We start from the raw sequence: 22059 nt of genomic DNA on the forward strand, positions 1-22059 counted from the left end.
CAGTATCTGGTGTGGCCACCAGCTGCATTAAGTACTGCAGTGTATTACATTTACATTTTAGTCATTTAGCAGATGCTCTTATCCAGAGCGACTTACAGTAGTGAATGCATACATTTCATAAATGTTTTCCCCCCGTACTGGTCTCTCGTGGAAATCGAACCCACAACCCTGGTGTTGCAAACACCATGCTCTACCAACTGAGCCACACGGGACCACGCATCTCTTCCTCATGAACTGCACCAGATTTGCCAGTTCTTGCTGTGAGATGTTACCCCACTCTTCCACCAAGGCACCTGCAAGTTCCCGGACATGTCTGGGGGGAATGGCCCTAGCCCTCACCCTCCGATCCAACAGGTCCCAGACATGCTCAATGGGATTGAGATCTGGGCTCTTCGCTGGCCATGGCAGAACACTGACATTCCTGTCTTGCAGGAAATCACGCACAGATCGAGCAGTATGGCTGGTGGCATTGTCATGCTGGAGGGTCATGTCAGGATGAGCCTGCAGGAAGGGTACGGTGATGCTGATGACGCTGTGACACACCGCCCTAGACCATGACGGATCCTCCACCTCCAAATCGATCCCGCTCCAGAATACAGGCCTCGGTGTAACGCTCATTTCTTCGACGATAAACGCGAATCCGACCATCACCCCTGGTGAGACAAAACCGCGACTCGTCAGTGAAGAGCACTTTTTGCCAGTCCTGTCTGGTCCAGCGACGGTGGGTTTGTGCCCATAGGCTACATTGTTGCCTGTGATGTCTGGTGAGGACCTGCCTTACAACAGACCAACAAGCCCTCAGTCCAGCCTCTCTCAGCCTATTGCGGACAGTCTGAGCACTGATGTTGTGCGTTCCTGGTGTAACAACTGTGACCTTAATTGCCTACGGTCTGTAAGCTGTTAGTGTCTTAACGACCGTTCCACAGGTGCATGTTAATTGTTTATGGTTCATTGAACAAGCATGGGAAACAGTGTTTAAACCCTTTACAATGAAGATCTGTGAAGTTATTTGGAGTTTATTTGCATTAGCCCTAAACTCGGACACCTTGATTCAATTAGTCAACTATCACCAAGACTTTGATTAATTTAATCAGGTGTGCCAATTCAAGGCTACTACAAACATGTGAAACCTCTGGTGGTCCTAGAGGAAAAGGATGGGAAGTACTGCTGTAGGTCTTATAATTCTGTTGATCTTGGGATATCCTGCATGTTATGCCTGTTTCAGAACTCTACACCAGTTTTTGCAAACTCCAGTACTCGAGTACCCCCAACAGTACCATGCTATGATGGGCGCTGATACTGACGGAGATGCACTGGTATGGGCCCTTCCTAGAGATAGCTTAGATAAGATAGAGGAGCCCTTGTTCCTATTGCAATTCCATAGGTGTATATTTACTTTATTTCACACCACACACTTGTACAGGTTAGACACTTGTACACGTGTGAAACAGGACAAATATAAGCAGCCCCTATTTGACCTTTTGGATTGAGAACCACTGCTCTATACCCCTCAAACAGAACTCTGGACCTCGAAGCCAGTGCCAGTGCGTTTTTTCATTGTTGCCCTCTATTCAGGGACTGATTTGGACATGGGACACCAGGCGGGTGCAATTAGGGCTGTGTGTGCCAGGTGGGTGCAATTAGCCGGTGATTGTCTAGCAAATAAATGTCGGTCTCACGGTAATTGATCGTTAATTAACAAACACATTTAGCATCTCCTGGCTTCCGTGCATAGCCTACAAGCCATTGATGCAGACCTTTGGAACATCTACATTTTAAAAAGTCTAATAAATCCATGTAATATAGCCTACACCTTCACAATTAATCCATAATTTATTTTAGACAGGTCTAAAGAAACATGATATGAAGAAAATGTAGTCTATTTAGTCTACACTAGTTCATTTAGCTGACAAGATTTGCTTAGAATTCCATGGCATTATTGTATATCCTTTTATAGTATGAAGAATGCAATTGAACAAAGCTGAATAAAATAAAGCATATTTTTAACAAACGATTGGGGAAAATTGTGTTTTCCCATTAGTGGGAAAACACCATTATCAAAAGTGACCACAAATGTATTTATGCATGTAATGTTTTTATTATAAAGGTGCATTTTTATGGTGAAAATGATCTTCCCCAAACTTGAAACTCACGCACTGCATACCAGTATGCCAGTTAGGCTTCACACTAGTTGTAAAGAGAATTAATGAGCTTCATTTTAATAAGTTATTTGGCCACTTTAGTTGTGATACAGACCATATCAAAACATATAGGCCTATGGGCTAGGCTACATGAGGTGTGCAACTATGATTTGAAAAAGTCACACAAAAGGCATTGTTTCTTGCCTTAAGCTGGGCATCATTCACAAGTGATAATATATAGTCACCCATCAGACTATTCTTGATTTAATCTTGTCTTTACATATACTAAATAATATACGTGTGAAATTAGTTTTGATGTAGAATGGACCAGGGGCAGGGGAAAAACACAACCACTGCACTTAAAAAGCAAATGGAGGACGCTTTTCCTGTGGTTCATTTTCATGTCAGTCAGGTACAGTTGAAGTCGGAAGTTTACATACACTTAGGTTGGAGTCATTAAAACTCGTTTTTCAACCACTCCACAAATTTCTTGTTAATAACAAACTATAGTTTTGGCAAGTTGGTTAGGACATCTACTTTGTGCATGACACAAGTCATTTTTCCATCAATTGTTTACAGACAGATTATTTCCCTTATAATTCACTTTATCGCAATTCCAGTGGGTCAGAAGTTTACAAACACTAAGTTGACTGTGCCTTTAAACAGCTTGGAACATTCTAGAAAATGATGTCATGGCTTTAGAAGCTTCTGATAGGCTAATTGACATCATTTGATTCAATTGGAGGTGTACCTGTGGATGTATTTCAAGGCCTACCTTCAAACTCAGTGCCTCTTTGCTTGACATCATGGGAATATCAAAAGAAATCAGCCTAGACCTCTGGAAAAAATGTTGTAGACCTCCACAAATCTGGTTCATCCTTGGGAGCAATTTCCAAACGCCTGAAGGTACCACGTTCATCTGTACAAACAATAGTACGCAAGTATAAACACTACAGGATCACGCAGGCGTCATACCACTCAGGAAGGAGATGCGTTCTGTCTCCTAGAGATGAATGTACTTTGGTGTGAAAAGTGCAAATCAATCCCAGAACCTCAGCAAAGGACCTTGTGAAGATGCTGGAGGGAACAGGTACAGAAGTACTACAGTAAAACGAGTCCTATATCGACATAACCTGAAAGGTCGCTCAGCAAGGAAGAAGCCACTGCTCCAAAACAGCCATAAAAAAGCCAGACTATGTTTTGCAATGGCACTGTTTGGCCATAATGTTTTATCGTTATGTTTGGAGGAAAAAGGGGGAGCCTTGCAAGCCGAAGAACACCATCCCAACCATGAAGCACGGGGGTGGCAGCATCATGTTGTGGGGGTGCTTTGATGCAGGAGGGACTGGTGCACTTCACAAAATAGATGCCGTCATGAGGCAGGAAAATTATGTGGATATATTGAAGCAACATCTCAAGACATCTGTCAGGAAGTTAAAGCTTGGTTGCAAATGGGTCTTCCATATGTAAAATGGCTTAAGGACAACAAAGTCAAGGTATTGGAGTGGCCATCACAAAGCCCTGACCTAAATCCTATAGACAATTTATGGGCAGAACTGAAAAAGCACATGCGAGCAAGGAGGCCTACAAACCTGACTCATTTACATCAGCTCTGTCAGGAGGAATGGGACAAAATTCACCCAACTTATTGTGGGAAGCTTGTGGAAGGCTACCCAAAACGTTTGACCCAAATAAACAATTTAAAGGCAATGCTACCAAATACTAATTGAGTGAATGTAAACTTCTTACCCACTGGGAATGTGATGAAAGAAATAAAAGCTGAAATAAATCATTCTCTTTACTATTATTCTGACATTTCACATTCTTAAAATAAAGTGGTGATCCTAACTGACCCAAGACTGGGAATATTTACTAGGATTAAATGTCAGGAATTGTGAAAAACGGAGTTTAAATGTATTTGGCTAAGGTGTATGTAAACTTCCAACTTCAACTGTAGCTATACTCCTGTTGTAAAGATAAGGAAAGTGCTTCATATTAGGAAAGTTGAGAAATAAATATAGTAGGCCCTGCCTATAGAAAGCTGATGGGATCCTCCTCTTTTTAATAGAGGCCATCACTCTGTTTTCTCGCGCAATTGCATAGCCTATAGAAATGTTGCGCAACATGAGCTCATGGGCTCTCATCAAGTGTTTTCGATTTTCGATTACATTTGCATTGATTTCAGAGGGACAATAGAGTGCTGAGTACCAGGCAGGTAGCAAGTTTGGTAGGCTACTAATGACCATCAGCAGCATCAGAGATTGGAGAAGCCTAATTACAATGACTAAACGGTCACGTGGAATTTGACTGCCTTCATGACTCGTGATCGCCAGTGTGGCAGTAATATGGTCACTGCAACAGCCCTAGGTGCAATTAATTATCAGGTAGAACAGAAAACCAGAAGGCTTTGGACCTCTTGGGTAAGAGTTGAATACCCCTGCTCTATACTATTGACAAAGAAAATAAACCTTTCTTCTATGAAAATAAATACATTTAGATTTAGTTACATATTGTGTCAAAGTATTGATTTCCCGGTCACATAGATGAGGATGAAGGAGAGAATGGATTTTGAGAGACCCATGGTACCTGGTAAGATGAATATTGAACTTATTACCACCTGTCCCTATAGTAGGGTTAGGGTTACCCTGCGTTCATCCTGCCCTCGACTAATAGTGGCTACTTGCAGTTCACAGAACAAAATTGGAGACAACCATGTATCTGAATAAAGCAAGCATTTTACGTTTGTGGCATCTGATTTATTAACCCTGCTCCAAAGTTATGCATAGCATAATGACAAGAACGTGCAGTAAGACGTTTTTTATACTTTGTTTAATTTAACATGTAATTTATTATATCTTGCGACTCCTCAACCTCCAGTAACCCCATGTAGTGCCCATCAGAAGAGGGGAATTTGCTCCTGGTGGAGCTGACAACACACGCCAGCAGCACCACTGGGTTGTCTGGTCCCAGTTGCTCACCTCGCAGGGCCCACTCCTCCAGGCGGAATGGTCTACAAAGAGCAAAACAAATACCTGTCATGCACCATAAATACTAAGACATTCCTGTCAAGCATCTGGTAACAGGTACTGTCTCTCCCAATACCATTATTGCCATTGATAGTTGTAATATTTAGGCCTTTGAGGGATTTTCTCAAATTAATGGGTAGAATTGTATCGGTGAAAATATAAAGTGACATTCCTTCCCGCTAGGCTACAACCTCCACACAAAATGTTGAATGAATATGCCTCTACTCTATACAAAGACATGGTCTTTTCAGGCTGGTATTTGAGTAGGCCCTACATCAGTATGGAACAGTTGTTTAGTAGCTAGCTAAATTGTTTCAGTAGTTTTTTCACAATGTAGCTAGCTATTCGCAGTGAGCTGGTGACGCAAGTCAACTAACATTAGCTAGCTAGCTAGATACAACCACTGAGCTAGAACCAGGCCAGCTAGTTAACTAACTTTGGCCTGCTAGTTGCTACAGTTAGTTAGCGAGACTGGTGTTAGCTAATTTATATGCAGCAAAGGAGCTTGTGAAAACAGTAATGAAATAACTAACTAACCTGTTAGACATCTGTTCTCCGGGACCCACTGGTCTGGGCTGCTTCTTCCAATTTTAGTTCAGCATGTGGTAGAGTGTGGTAAGTAACAATATCCCTCTGTCGCAGGCCAAAGCTGGGGTTGGCGAGGAGGCATGCACCCTCCTCAATCCCTGCTAGCAGTCCCTGACCCTGTGCCCACTCCCGACAGCAGAGGCATTCCTCCTATTTCGCCATTACCAGTTGGAAAGGTAACATTATGACTATACTAGTTGGTCGCTCAGGCAGGACGTTTAACTCTGGATCCTGCTAGCAAACAGCTACAAGGTAAGCTAACATACAATCGTAATGCATTCTGGCTTAAATTAAATTGTGAATATTGCTGAGAATTTAACAAAATATATTGTGCGTCAAGGTTGTCAGGATAAATCATTATGTAGCTAACGTTAGCTAGCTAATAACTTGTGCCACTACTTGCTACTGGATGGTCACGGTGCCAAGTAGTCAAGACAGATAGATCTCCAATAAGCACATGCTGCATTCTCACTTTGTATGATCTGTAATCACAATTTTGTCGATCTTTTTCTGTTTCTCCCGTTAGACCCCATTTAATAAGTTACAAAAAAAGCAGAGAAACAGAAAAAGAAAAGATTGAGAAAATATTTTTGGGTTTAAATCAACACCTTTTTCGAAATATTCCAACGGAAGTTGAAGGCCATAAATATATCTTTCTCTGTCATTCGAGTGTCAATGCTGACAATTTAGTGGAATTTCTTAAATGTCTTCTGAGAGAATCCCTACGTGAGAATGCTATATTTTCTACTCATCCTTCCTACAGGATCGCGGCACCATCTGCTGACCATTTAGGGCAGGGATGGGCAACTGGTGGCTCACGACCAAAAAATTCATTTTTATTTTTTTTGTCTGGGTCTCAACTTAATGTTGATAGTTAGAATAGACAAGGTGCTATTTAGAAATTTGGTTGTGTATCAACAGTTTTTCTATTGTTATATCAGTCACTGAATTAGCCCATGTCAGGTAAATTAGTCTAGCCAGCTATCTAAACTTGAAGCAATCATTATCAAATTACCGACCAGGGGGCCCCCATTGAATTCGTTAGTCACTGAGATATCATGCTCAAAACTGCAAACATTTCTCTCCACCCAATGGCAAAATGAGTAGAATTGCAGGAAAGTAGTTATACAATTGCAAAATCTTCTCTCAGCCCCATGGCGAAATGTTTAAAATTGCAGCAAATAAACTTGCTTTAAATTGCCACATTTTCTCTATGCCCCTTGCCAAAATGTGTAGAATTGCAAGAAATTATTATTATCTTTTTAATCTCAGCTGTCGAGGGGGGGGGGGGGGGGGTGTCGTTAAAATGTTTTGCTCGGATGGTGGGGGGGCCCCACAACAACATTTCACACAGGGCCACCAAAAGGCTATTCGTGTAGGTATAGATGTAGTTAGCCTCTACGGGATTGGTGTCTCCCGGCGGGACGATTGAGCTAAAGTGCGCTAATGTGATTAGCATGAGGTTGTAAGTAACAAGAAAAGTTCCCAGGACATAGACATATCTGATATGGGCAGAAAGCTTAAATTCTTGTTAATCTAACTGCACTGTCCAGTTTACAGTAGCTATTACAGTGAAATAATACCATGCTATTGTTTGAGGAGAGTGCACAGTTATGAACTTGAAAATGTATCAATAAACCAATTAGGCACAGTTGGGCAGAATTTATACAATATTTTGAACAGAAATGCAATGGTTCATTGGATCAATCTAAAACTTTGCACATACACTGCTGTGGACAAAATCTAAATTGCGCCTAAACTGCAATAATAGATTGTGGCCTTCCTCTTGCATTTCAAAGATGATGAACATAATCTTTTACCAGATGTGTTGTATTCTCCTTCATTAATTTCACATTTCCACAAACTTCAAAATGTTTCCTTTCAAATGGCATCAAGAATATGCATATCCTTGCTTCAGGTCCTGAACTACAGGCAGTTATATTTGGGTATGTCATTTTTGGCGAAAATTGAAAAAAAGGCTCCGATCCTTATTAAGCAAACCTACGAGCCACGGCGGAAGCTCATGATGAGTTCAGATTTTTTGTGGCCCCCACCCCTATCAAACTTGCCCATCCCTGATTTAGGGAATGGAGTTCTCAACCTGAGTGCCAAATATCATGCCATAATATACAGTATTGACAGAGAACATTTTACTACAAAGGGTGGGGGGAAATCACTCTAACATGCATTGCTGGCTCAAAATCGAATATAGACGCAACAATAAGCATGCACAGAAGGGGAAGTTGTCCTTTAGCATGAGCTTGTTCTCCTCCAATTCCAATCTTCACCATGCATTACACTATTTTTGTGTTGCTGGTGATTTCATTACCAATGGTTATTCATAAATACAAACATAGTATTCACAAAGGGTTTGTGAATGAATGGCTGCATTTCCTGATGCATGGGGTGACTTGTCTCAGTGGGTGTGAGTCTCTCTCTCTCCACACACACACACACACACACACACACACACACACACACACACACACACACACACACACACACACACACACACACTGGTCACATACACATGGTTAGCAGGTGTTAATGCGAGTGTAGCAAAATGCTTGTGCTTCTAGTTCCGACCATGCAGTAATATCTAACAAGTAATCTAACAGTTTCACAACAACTACCTTATACACACACACAAGTGTAAAGGAATGAGTGCCTCCTGCTGAGCGCCTCCTGCTGGGATACACACTACACATAGTGACTCAGACACCCCTATTCAAGTCGATTTGTCTTTGTTTACATAGGACCAAGTGGGGAGTAGTCACGACTCTCTCAAAAGCAGCAAGGCCATACTGTGTTTGTTTAGTCACAGCAGGGTATGTGTGTGCGCGTGGGGGAACTGTGGATCACTGAACTTAAATACACACAGATGACATCCCACTCCAAATCTGCCCTCCCTGGCATGACAAAAGGGAATCCAGCCTTGGAGTCTAACCGGTGAGATTATGCCACAGGTATTTGATGTGCCCGCAACCAGGACGCGCTACCTCTGCTTCCGGCGTATGTGTGTGTACACGGCCCTGGAGGGGTGGATGCAATGGGGCCGGAAGTGATCCTCATTCACCACACTCACACCTGAACAAAATCCAGTCCAAAGGGAGATCTGATGAAAACCAGGGCCCACAAAGAGTCTCAGAGTAAGAGTGCTGATCTAAGATCAGTTGTGTCTTTAGATCAAAATAAATAATATTGTATGGACAGATGCTAGATCAGCACTCCTACTCAGACGTTTTGTGGGTACGGACCCTGGTAGTCGAAACGTTGTCTAATAAATTCACATGGGAGCATAATGCAGTGTGCAGAGTACACTATTAAGTCTACGGATATGCGTGTCATCTCTTTTCTATTCAGTAATACACCTGTTTAGTGGAGAAAAGCAGTTGGATGTTTTTCATTGTGCTAACACACACCCTTTCTGCCCCTATATGATGGAGTAACCTCTTTCTATGCCTTTCTCTCGCTCTCTTTTCACCCTGTTGTGCTCTCTCATTATCAGGTTCTGTCATACCTTGTTGGTGAGGAGCTGGCACACTTGAGGTACATAGTCAATGAGGCAGCCTCCACTAGGGAATGCTGGGATGTGTAGTGCAGAGGAACCTCCAAGTGCGCTGATGGACAGAAAGATAAAGAAAGAGTTAAACTACGGCACACAGCAATTAAATTCATATCCCTACTAAGGCCCATTCTATAAGGAGACCCGATAGCTTTGAGTAAATTGCAGATGCATGCAGGTCATCCTATGCTTCCCATAATTAATCACTTTTAGACTACCTGTGGTAAAAAAAAGGGAACATTCTAGAGTTGGTTCTTCTTTACTTCAAAGCCTCACACTCTGCAATTTGAATTGGCAGAGAGCGTGAGTTAGAGAAAGAGGCGGAGGAAGAGGCAGCAATAAAGGGACTGTGCACGCAACCCTTCTGTCAAACATTACATACATTTTCCACTGACATCACTGCATGGTTTATCAGAAGTAGTTCATCTCATGACAAGATTCAGACTTTGCTCACACAAGCATTTTCTGCCTCTATGTACAGAACCATACCCATAACACACACACCCTGCCATGTCCTTGATATACACTAGTTTATCCCTTAATTCAGGTTCAGCCCCACCCTGCTCTACAAACACAAGTGTTCTCAGGCATGACTGACAGGGGTGGTGGTTCCAGCTCCAGGCACATCCCTCCCTCCCTCTAACAGAACAGAACAGAAGCAGAAGAACAGGTGGAGACTAGAGAGGAGAGAGAAGGGCAATATGAACTGCACACACCCTGTTAATGCAAGAAATAGGAATGAGGTCAGATGTAAGCCTCAAACAGACCACTCTTCCCTACGATCCACACCAAATATGATGCGTGTGCGTGCGTGTTTGCATCTAGTGCAGACACACTAGCAGACTCCGTCACTCCAAAACGACAACTCCCTCTAAAAGAAAGCAAACAACTCTCTTTCCATCAGTATCTCTCCACATGTATCTCTCCCACAGTATACAAACCCATCCGAAACCTCATTTGAACAGCTGAAAAACACATACAACCTCACAGAGAGAGCAGCCATAAGGTCAGAAAGAAGAAAAGTAATGTTCCCATATGGAGGGGGGGGGGGGGGGGGGGTCATAGGTAAAACCATGAAGCTACACTCTCTAGAGCTGGAGGGGGTCATAGGTAAAACCATGAAGCTACACTCTCTAGAGTTGGAGGGGGTCATAGGTAAAACCATGAAGCTACACTCTCTAGAGCTGGAGGGGGTCATAGGTAAAACCATGAAGCTACACTCTCTAGAGCTGGAGGGGGTCATAGCTAAAACCATGAAGCTACACTCTCTAGAGCTGGAGGGGGTCATAGGTAAAACCATGAAGCTACACTCTCTAGAGTTGGAGGGGGTCATAGGTAAAACCATGAAGCTACACTCTCTAGAGCTGGAGGGGGTCATAGGTAAAACCATGAAGCTACACTCTCTAGAGCTGGAGGGGGTCATGGCTAAAACCGTAACGCCATGGACGAGAGTCGTCACTTATCCTGCTGGCTTCTTTCCCTTGTCCTCCGTTTATTTGTTTGTTTGTTCCTCTGACGTTTTCTGCTCTGGTCCTGCAGCGCTGCTCCGGTCGTGATTAGCGCATGCTTGTTTAATCAGGAAAAATGACCATCGCTCAGGCCCTGGGATGACTAACCAACTGGCGGTCGTCATCCCCTCGTTTTTCTCCTCCCTCGCTCCTTGGGCAAAAGAGAGGGATGAACCAGAGGGCTCGTTGGAGGTCCCTGGCTGATACAGTAGTGCGGGACGGTCATGGATGAATGTTTATTATCAGCGTTTACTTGACTTGAGTATCCGTGTAACTGACTGAATGCTCATTTTACATGCATTACGCCTGAACATGTATTACACATAGGATATGTCAAGAGGTCATACATGGTGCCACGGAGCGTTGGGGTCTAGATGCTACTGTATGACGTGCAAGAGGGATCACGACGGCCCAATAGCCTTCATAAACCATGTTTTTTCATAGTGTGAATTAGATTGAATGCCAGTATAGGGCAGTATCTGGTCTTCTATAGTATTGGTGCAGAGTTTAACCGTAGACAACAAGCTATATGGCTAACAGACCTGGGTTCACATAGTATTTATATAGTTCAAATCCTTTCAGCATTTTGATTGAGCATGCCTGGAGTGCCTGATGGGCAGGGTTTGCACTTTTGGGGCTATTCCATTGCTCCAGGCAAGCTCAATCAAGGGCAACTTCTTTTTTTTTTGTTGAAAGAACACAAACACTATTTGAACCAAGGCCTCTATTCAGGTCTCCATATACACTACATGACCAAAAGTATATCAACACCTGCTCGTCAAACATCTCATTCCAAAATCATGGGCATTAATATGGAGTTGGTCCCCTTTTTGTTGCTATAACAGCCTTCTCTTCTGGGAAGACTTTCCACTAGATGTTGGAACATTGCTGCGGGGACTTGCTTCCATTCAGCCACAACAGTATTAGTGAGGTCGGGCACTGATATTGGGCGATTAGGCCTGGCTCATCGTCGGCGTTCCAATTCATCCCAAAGGTGTTTGATGGGGTTGAGGTCAGGGCTCTGGGCAGGCCAGTCAAGTTCTTCCGCACCGATCTCGACAAACTATTTCTGTATAAACCTCACTTGGTGCACGGGGGCAATGTCATACTGAAACAGGAAAGGGCTTTCCACAAACTGTTGGCACCAAGTTAGAACCACAGAATCGTCTAGAATGTCACTGGATGCTGTAGCATTAATATTTTCCTCCACTGGAACTAAGGGGCCTAGCCTGAACCATGAAAAACAGACCCAGACCATTATTCCTCCTCCACTAAACTTTACAGTTGGGTCTATGCATTCGGGGCAGGTAGCGTTCTCCTGGCATCCGCCAAACCCAGATTCGTCTGTCGGACTGCCAGATGTTGAAGTGTGATTCATCGCTCCAGAGAACGTTACCACTGCTCCAGAGTCCAATGGCGGCGAGCTTTACACCACTCAAGCCGACGCTTGGCATTGCGCATGGTAATCTTAGGCTTGTTTGCGGCTGCTTGGCCATGGAAACCCATTTCATGAAGTTCCCGACGAGCAGTTCTTGTGCTGAATGTTGCAACTGAGGACAAACGATTTTTAGATGCTACGCGCTTCAGCACTCGGCGGTCCCGTTCTGTGAGCTTGTGTGAGGACCTACCACTTCGCGACGGAGCCGTTGTTGCTCTAGCAGAGCAGAAACTTGACGGGCAGAAACTAACTTGTTGGAAAGGTGGCATCCTATGAAGGTGCCACGTTGAAAGTCACCTGGCCATTCTACTGTGAATGTTTGTCTATGGAGATTGCATGGCGGTGTGCTTATTTTATACACCTGTCAGAAACGAGTGTGGCTGAAATAGCCGAATCCACCAATTTGAAGGGGTATCCACATACTTTTGTATATATAGTGTAACTATATATTTTTTTATGTAACCTTTATTTAACTAGGTAAGTCAGTTCTTATTTACAATGACGGCCTACCGGGGAACGGTGGGTTAACTGCCTTGTTCAGGGGCAGAACAACAGATTTTTACCTTGTCATCTCAGGGATTCGGTCCAGCAACCTTTCGGTTACTGGCCCAACGCTCTAACCACTCAGCTGCATTTCTATCTGCAACATTTCTCCTTACTGAACCCATGATGGTACAAAGCCACAAGGTGTGGTGGGAAACGATGATGATATAGCATGGGTCAGACAGAGGTTGTAACTGGGCCATATTATCCATGTATGAGGGGGAGTTGCCAGAGCACATTGTGGGAGGCAGTTAATCTAAACAGTGGATTCTCATCAGTAGATTAATCATGTCTGAATGTTTGTTACACAATGTGGGCTGCGACCACTTCCCTTTAATGCAGTTTTACAACGCTACTTGTTGTGGTTTAGCGACTATCTAGTGTTCCTCATGATTTAGATACAACATCCTCAGTCATGACTCTAGTATCAGTGTATTGCTTGACAAACTACTAATAATGTCAGTTGTTCTTTACCTTGTTCAGGGTTGATATATATTGCTCTACTTCAAACGCAGATCAATGATGCCATATAGTCACCAACATAGAAATATAATTAAATCAAATTGCTGTGGTCTGATGAGCTATGCCCTTTCTAGTAATTATATTTCTATGGTCACCAAGCCCTCTGAATTGTGAACGATGCATTCCAAATAGGTCATACTGCCATGATGAGAGCCCGATGCACATATTAGCATTGCTCTCTGTGCTTTTTTTGTTGTCTAAATTCTACAATGACCAATGCAAAGCAGATCACGACAACGAAGACAAATCCTCCGACTGTAAAAGTCTATCCGCCCACAGATCCATCTAAGAATAACCTCATTTCATTCAGATGTAAATGCAGACATAGACGCACAGAATGGTCGACTCACCAGTTAATTAGCGAACTAGTCACTCACGCGTGTTGATTGGGTCTGTGAACAAAGACACTTGCGATTGTCATTGTAATGACGCACGCCTCAAATTGTCAATTGAATGAAGGCTGATTAATCACTAGCGTCTGACGCTGCCAGATGAACTGTGGAAATGGAAAGAAGATATTTATTGTGTATTTGTCAAGGTATTTGAGAAGATATTTCATATGCATTGGACCCAAAATGCTTGCTCTACTTCACTTAATTTTAAGTTGCTTGAAGTAATAGTAGTAGTATTAGTAGTCTTGAGTGCCGTGCAGGTTTGATTATAAAACGTAACGATTAATGGTAGCGTTGGAAAAAGTACCCAACTGTCATCCTTGAGTAAAAGTAAAAGATACCTTAATAGAAAATGACTCAAGTAAAAGTCACCCAGTAAAATACTACTTGAGTAAAAGTCAAAGTATTTGGTTCAAAATATACTTAAGTATCAAAAGTAAAAGTATAAATAATTTCAAATTCCGTATATTAAGCAAACCAGATGTCACCATTGTCATGTGATTTAAATTTACGGAAAGCCAGGGGCACACTCCAACACTCAGACATTTACAAACAAAGCATTTGTGTTTAGTGAGTTTGCCAGATCAGAGACAGTAGGGATGACCAGGGATGTTCTGTTGATAAGTGCGTGAATGAGACTATTTTCCTGTCCTGCTAAGCATTCAAAATGTAACAAGTACTTTTGGGCGTCAAGGAACATGTATGGAGTAAAAAGTACAATATTTTCTTAAGGAATGTAGTGAAGTAAAAGTAGTCAAAAATATAAATAGTAAAGTACAGATACCCCCAAAAACGACTTAAGTAGTACTTTAAAGTATTTTACACCACTGCATAGTAGGGAGGAAAGGTTAAAAAGGACACAATATACAATGAAATACTGTTATGAAAAAAGTTGCAGACGAGCAGGAGCTTGTTTGACAAGTGCAGGTCCATAGCCATGGTTCATCCAAGGTTCAATTATGTTTGGTGATGGTACTATACACAAAAGTGAAGAAAATTGCTTTATACAAATCTGACCGTGGTCAGTTAAAAAAGACTGTTGATTGTCTGAGTGAATGCTTGTGTAAGGGCCAGGGAATCACCTTGTAAGAAAGAAAAGAGGATTCCAACTGACAAAGGCACTAGATTCTTAGTCATTATCTTTCTCTCTCTCTCTCTCTCTCTCTCTCTCTCTCTCTCTCTCTCTCTCTCTCTCTCTCTCTCTCTCTCTCTCTCTCTCTCTCTCTCTCTCTCTCTCTCTCTCTCTCTCTCTCTCTCTCTCTCTCTCTCTCTCTCTCTCTCTCTCTCTCTCTCTCTCTCTCTCTCTCTCTCTCTCTCTCTCTCTCTCTCACTCTCTCTCTCTCACACACGCTTCATCACCATCCACCTGAGTCACCAAAGGTAATCTCCTGCGTTGATTAGGTCATGGGCGGTCTTGTCACTGCATGAGTGTGTATATGTTTGTTTACATATGTCTGTGTATGTCCTGTATTCAGTAAGTATGTCATACGGAAGGCTACGTTGCTTGAGGGGGGGGGGTTGTCCACACAATGACTCCTATCCATTGTGGGTGGAGTGCTACGAGTGGAGTCACCAGCACAGGCAGAAGCAGGGACAACTCAGGGGTCCTTGGAGAAGGGTATCATGTGACCAAAAATGGCTCAGGACTTTGGCCAAATTGCCAAGTGGATTGGTAACCCACCCAAAGGGATTTGGGGTATATTTTCAGACCGTTTAGTGAAAAGGGAATAGCATCTGCTATTAAAACGTTGTCGTAATTCATTTCAATGCAGTGAGCTGTAGTGACCAGTTTAGCGTTTATCTTTCTGTGCATACATGACATGGTATCCAAGTGCTCACTAAAAAGCATGAGCTGGCACACAGCCAGAGAAAATGATTTAGTGTAGAGGTGCTGACTAACAGTGAATAAACTGTAAGCTATAAAAACAAAGAGTCGCACACTCCATATGCATAACCTCCCAGTAATCTATTGGGTAAAAAAACACCAACGTTTCGGCATCACTGTGTCTTCTTCAGGGTCAAGTGCTCACTGACAGTGATTTGCAAATGAATTACATGGTCTCAATGTCAATGAAAGCATCCGTTTCGACTAGCATCATAGTTCTCTGTGAAGGCCAAGGCCCTACCCCCGAAAGAGGTGTCACCAAAAGATCCATCAAACCCCCAAAAGTAGAATATGTCACTAGTCCTAAGTAACATGAGCGTATCCCTATTTTTTTGGACCAGCCAGCACCTCTTCGGTCATTGTCTTCAGGCAACAGTTTGGCACTGTCGTGACCCCCTCGCCTCGTAAACACCCTCATTACCTGTTCAGTTGTTTCAATCCCACTTTATCTGTGTGGAATCTTGTAATTTGCCGATATGCCCCTGGTGTAAAGGGCTTCAGTGGTACAATTTGTGCTAAGGGGGGGGGGGGGGGGGGGAAGAAAAGTGTCATTAAGAGCTGAAAGAGAAGGTCAAAAGTGAATTTGGAATATTTGGGAAAATGTAACGTTCAGATCACACCCAACCCACTTCTTTGGCACAGAGGGTTCCCAAAGTTCCCATAGACCTAAATCTGTGTGTACAGTGCATTTCCTGTTTTGGCCTAATGACACTCTCCCTTTGGCCCTGACATGCCAAAAAGAGTTTCTAAAGAAACTTTGATTACGACAGAAAGGTTTCTAGAGAAACTTTAATTGTGACAAAGACAGCTTCCACAAACCAAAGAACCTCAAGGGCATAAGGTAAAATTGTGGCCTAGTAGAAAATACTTCATTCATGATAATACCCCCTGGAAAACTAGGAATTATGGGTAACGTAGTCTCATGACACTTCCTCCGTCACTCAGTCAGAACCCAAAGCAGGCAACACAGGGAGGGATGATGATGGGTCCACCAGAGACACAACGACCATGACAGGGGTGAGGCTGAAGTCTCCAGTGTAACACCTGGAATTCCTTGGGTGCTTTTGATATTCATGAGGGAGTGGGTAACGTCTGTGGACTCGCTCGGTCATCAGTGCATTGAGGAACACTCACAATTCTGTTGCAAGGATAGGTGTGTGTGTGTGTGTGTGTGTGTGTGTGTGTGTGTGTGTGTGTGTGAGGAGTGTTCTGGTGGGTGCCCACGGCTATACTATGCAGCTCCCTCTAGATATATGGGGTTATAGGCAGCTACAGGATAAATATTATAGAGAGGAACACCACAAATAACGTGGCTGCTTACAATGGTTCACAAGTACACATATGGAAAAGTATACAAGCACACTAGAGATGTGTAATGCATGTATTACAGGCAAAGGCAATTGCATTCACATATGCACACACACAGACCCAAACATTGCTCTGCCGCAGCCTAAAACTGTCTCTCTCTGTTGATTTTCTTTGGCTCCCAAATAGGCTTTGGTTTGGGGGCAGAGACGGTGCCCACTCGATTCTTTTATGTAACACTGCAGGTTTTCTGGGTAGAGCGAGAGGCTAACGACTCATCTCATAGACTGACTGGGTACAGGCAGGTCCAGACCAGCCAACAGTGGAGAAGAAAAGCGAGAGAATGGAGAAAAAAGGAGATGTAACAGGGAGGCAGGAAAATGAGTAAAGAGAAGGACGGAAGAGACATGGGCTGTCAATCTAAACCTTGTATATGGCTGACATTGGTAGATGCCTTGTATATGGCTGACATTGGTAGATGCCTTGTATATGGCTGACATTGGAAGATGCCTTGTATATGGCTGACATTGGTAGATGCCTTGTATATGGCTGACATTGGTAGATGCCTTGTATATGGCTGACATTGGTAGATGCCTTGTATATGGCTGACATTGGTAGATGCCTTGTATATGGCTGACATTGGTAGATGCCTTGTATATGGCAAACATTGGTAGATGCCTTGTATATGGCTGACATTGGTAGATGCCTTGTATATGGCAAACATTGGTAGATGCCTTGTATATGGCAGACATTGGTAGATGCCTTGTATATGGCTGACATTGGTAGATGCCTTGTATATGGCTGACATTGGTAGATGCCTTGTATATGGCTGACATTGGTAGATGCCTTGTATATGGCTGACATTGGTAGATGCCTTGTATATGGCTGACATTGGTAGATGCCTTGTATATGGCTGACATTGGTAGATGCCTTGTATATGGCTGACATTGGTAGATGCCTTGTATATGGCTGACATTGGTAGATGCCTTGTATATGGCTGACATTGGTAGATGCCTTGTATATGGCTGACATTGGTAGATACCTTGTATATGGCAAACATTGGTAGATGCCTTGTATATGGCAAACATTGGTAGATGCCTTGTATATGGCAAACATTGGTAGATGCCTTGTATATGGCTGACATTGGTAGATGCCTTGTATATGGCTGACATTGGTAGATGCCTTGTATATGGCAAACATTGGCAGATGCCTTGTATATGGCAAACATTGGCAGATGCCTTGTATATGGCTGACATTGGTAGATGCCTTGTATATGGCTGACATTGGTAGATGCCTTGTATATGGCTGACATTGGTAGATGCCTTGTATATGGCTGACATTGGTAGATGCCTTGTATATGGCTGACATTGGTAGATGCCTTGTATATGGGCTGACATTGGTAGATGCCTTGTATATGGCTGACATTGGTAGATGCCTTGTATATGGCTGACATTGGTAGATGCCTTGTATATGTCTGACATTGGTAGATGCCTTGTATATGTCTGACATTGGTAGATGCCTTGTATATGTCTGACATTGGTAGATGCCTTGTATATGTCTGACATTGGTAGATGCCTTGTATATGGCTGACATTGGTAGATGCCTTGTATATGGCTGACATTGGTAGATGCCTTGTATATGGCAAACATTGGTAGATGCCTTGTATATGGCAAACATTGGTAGATGCCTTGTATATGGCTGACATTGGTAGATGCCTTGTATATGGCTGACATTGGTAGATGCCTTGTATATGGCTGACATTGGTAGATGCCTTGTATATGGCTGACATTGGTAGATGCCTTGTATATGGCTGACATTGGTAGATGCCTTGTATATGGCTGACATTGGTAGATGCCTTGTATATGGCAAACATTGGTAGATGCCTTGTATATGGCTGACATTGGTAGATGCCTTGTATATGGCTGACATTGGTAGATGCCTTGTATATGGCTGACATTGGTAGATGCCTTGTATATGGCTGACATTGGTAGATGCCTTGTATATGGCTGACATTGGTAGATGCCTTGTATATGGCTGACATTGGTAGATGCCTTGTATATGGCTGACATTGGTAGATGCCTTGTATATGGCTGACATTGGTAGATGCCTTGTATATGGCTGACATTGGTAGATGCCTTGTATATGGCTGACATTGGTAGATGCCTTGTATATGGCTGACATTGGTAGATGCCTTGTATATGGCAAACATTGGTAGATGCCTTGTATATGGCTGACATTGGTAGATGCCTTGTATATGGCTGACATTGGTAGATGCCTTGTATATGGCTGACATTGGTAGATGCCTTGTATATGGCTGACATTGGTAGATGCCTTGTATATGGCTGACATTGGTAGATGCCTTGTATATGGCTGACATTCGTAGATGCCTTGTATATGGCTGACATTGGTAGATGCCTTGTATATGGCTGACATTGGTAGATGCCTTGTATATGGCTGACATTGTTAGATGCCTTGTATATGGCTGACATTGGTAGATGCCTTGTATATGGCTGACATTGGTAGATGCCTTGTATATGGCTGACATTGGTAGATGCCTTGTATATGGCTGACATTGGTAGATGCCTTGTATATGGCAGACATTGGCAGATGCCTTGTATATGGCTGACATTGGTAGATGCCTTGTATATGGCTGACATTGGTAGATGCCTTGTATATGGCTGACATTGGTAGATGCGTTGTATATGGCTGACATTGGTAGATGCCTTGTATATGGCTGACATTGGTAGATGCCTTGTATATGGCTGACATTGGTAGATGCCTTGTATATGGCTGACATCGGTAGATGCCTTGTATATGGCTGACATCGGTAGATGCCTTGTATATGGCTGACATCGGTAGATGCCTTGTATATGGCTGACATTGGTAGATGCCTTGTACATGGCTGACATTGGTAGATGCCTTGTACATGGCTGACATTGGTAGATGCCTTGTACATGGCTGACATTGGTAGATGCCTTGTATATGGCTGACATTGGTAGATGCCTTGTATATGGCTGACATTGGTAGATGCCTTGTATATGGCTGACAGAACCATGTCCATTTAACGTTAAATGATTTAAATACAATCGGTAGCATGAAACTGAACTTGAGGCTTAAGTCATTTCACAAGATAGTACAGCACAGCCTGTCCTTATTCAAGTGGCGATTGAATGTACTTCTGAATAACAACAATACATGTTAAGGTTTTTGTATGCCGCATTTCAATATCCCAATAAGAGGAACGATGTCAACTGCATAAACACAAAAGCGTCGGTGAAGATACTCTCTTAACCGAATCAATGCGTGAGGAAGAGTGTTGAGGACCAGACATGAAAGCATTTAAGTCCGAGCGAACTAGCGTACAAATGAACGTACAATAGCTGCAGCCCATGTATAGGCAAGTTCATACATGGGTGTCAGTGGAGTAGCTATGAAGTATAGTATCTCTCTCTGGAATGGCTGGTCTGTTTGAAAAGAGAGAGAAAGGTATAACGTCATAGCTCTGAGGGGATAAAAATATTCAGTTTCTCCCAGAATGTCTTAGATCCTGGAGCTACCGCAGCCCTCCAAGGAGAGAGAAAAGGAGAGAGGGAAATGAGATATCAAACGTCTCTCTCAAGTCCCACTCTCTTTCCTTCTCTCTTTGAGGCTCCGCCAGCGAGACTGACTGGGAGGCGAGAGAGAGATCAGGAGCGGAGAGGAGGATGAGGGGAGAAGGAGGGGGGGAGAGAGAGAGAGAGAGAATGAGGAGAGAGTAAAAGGAAAGAGAAAACGTTTTCTTTGCCGGGTCAGCTTCAAGGGAAGGGGGACAGAAAGCCAGGGCCAAAGTGGAACGAGAACACAAGCAACAGAGCCACAGGCATAGGGAACACACACAGACATACAATGAGCTCCAAAAGTGAACTTGTATGTGTATTAAAGTAGTCAACAGATTAGTATTTGGTCCCATATTCATAGCATGCAATGATTACATCAAGCTTGTGACTCAACAAACTTGTTGGATCCTCTTGCTGTTTGTATTGTGTTTCAGATTATTTTGTGCCCAATAGAAATGAATGGTGAATAATGTATTGTGTCATTTTGGAGTCACTTTTATTGTAAATAAGAATATAATATGTTTCTGAACACTTCTACATTAATGTGGATACTACCATGATTATGGATAGTCCTGAATGAATCATGAATAATGATGAGTGAGAAAGGTACAGATGCACAAATATAGTACCCCCAAGACATGCTAATCTCTCACCATTACAATAACAGGGGAGGTTAGCATTTTATATCATACCCCCAAGACATGCTAACCTCTCACCATTACAATAACAGGGGAGGTTAGCATTTTATATCATACCCCCAAGACATGCTAACCTCTCACCATTACAATAACAGGGGAGGTTAGCATTTTATATCATACCCCCAAGACATGCTAACCTCTCACCATTACAATAACAGGGGAGGTTAGCATTTTATATCATACCCCCAAGACATGCTAACCTCTCACCATTACAATAACAGGGGAGGTTAGCATTTTATATCATACCCCCAAGACATGCTAACCTCTCACCATTACAATAACAGGGGAGGTTAGCATTTTATATCATACCCCCAAGACATGCTAACCTCTCACCATTACAATAACAGGGGAGGTTAGCATTTTATATCATACCCCCAAGACATACTAACCTCTCACCATTACAATAACAGGGGAGGTTAGCATTTTTTGGGGGGTATGATATTTGTGCGTTTAACTTTCTCACTCATCATTATTCACGATTCATTCAGGACTATCCGTAACCATGGTAGCATCCACATTAATGTAGACGTGTTTATGTAATCATTGCGTGTTAAGAATATGGGTACAAATACTAAACTTTTCACTGCTTTAATACACATAAGTGAATTTGTTCCAACACTTTTGGTTTAAACAGTTTACCCAATATGGATGAGTATACCTCAAATTAAAGCTGACAGTGCTGGAGTAGAGCCAAAACAACAAAAAATGTCTCACTGTCCCAATAATTTTGGAGCTCACAAGCACGCACACAAAGTCAGAAGGCCCAAAGTCAACACGAAAATACTACACTCAAGCAAGCATGCATAAACATACAAACATGAAATAGCTTGAGACTAAAGTTTTTTGAGGTAA

The 22059-nt window shown here is 42.8% G+C and overlaps 1 protein-coding gene and 1 long non-coding RNA gene across 2 annotated transcripts in view; both read right to left on the reverse strand.

The window, feature by feature from the left end:
- Window positions 1-22059, reverse strand: part of babam2 (BRISC and BRCA1 A complex member 2) — a 214911-nt gene that overhangs the window by 33763 nt on the left and 159089 nt on the right. Inside the window, exon 8 of the mRNA XM_014210010.3 lies at window positions 9276-9375. Within this exon, the coding sequence (XP_014065485.1) occupies window positions 9276-9375 (100 nt within the window). The remainder of the gene's footprint in view (window positions 1-9275; window positions 9376-22059) is intronic.
- LOC106610608 (uncharacterized) lies at window positions 4876-8191 on the reverse strand. Its single transcript, XR_001329934.3, has 2 exons — window positions 5705-8191; window positions 4876-5151 (listed from the first exon to the last, which is right to left on the reverse strand). It is a non-coding gene; the product is annotated as an uncharacterized LOC106610608 (long non-coding RNA).

Source organism: Salmo salar, chromosome 09, assembly GCF_965601325.2.
Source record: "Salmo salar chromosome 09, fSalSal1, whole genome shotgun sequence".
NCBI lineage: Eukaryota > Metazoa > Chordata > Actinopteri > Salmoniformes > Salmonidae > Salmo > Salmo salar.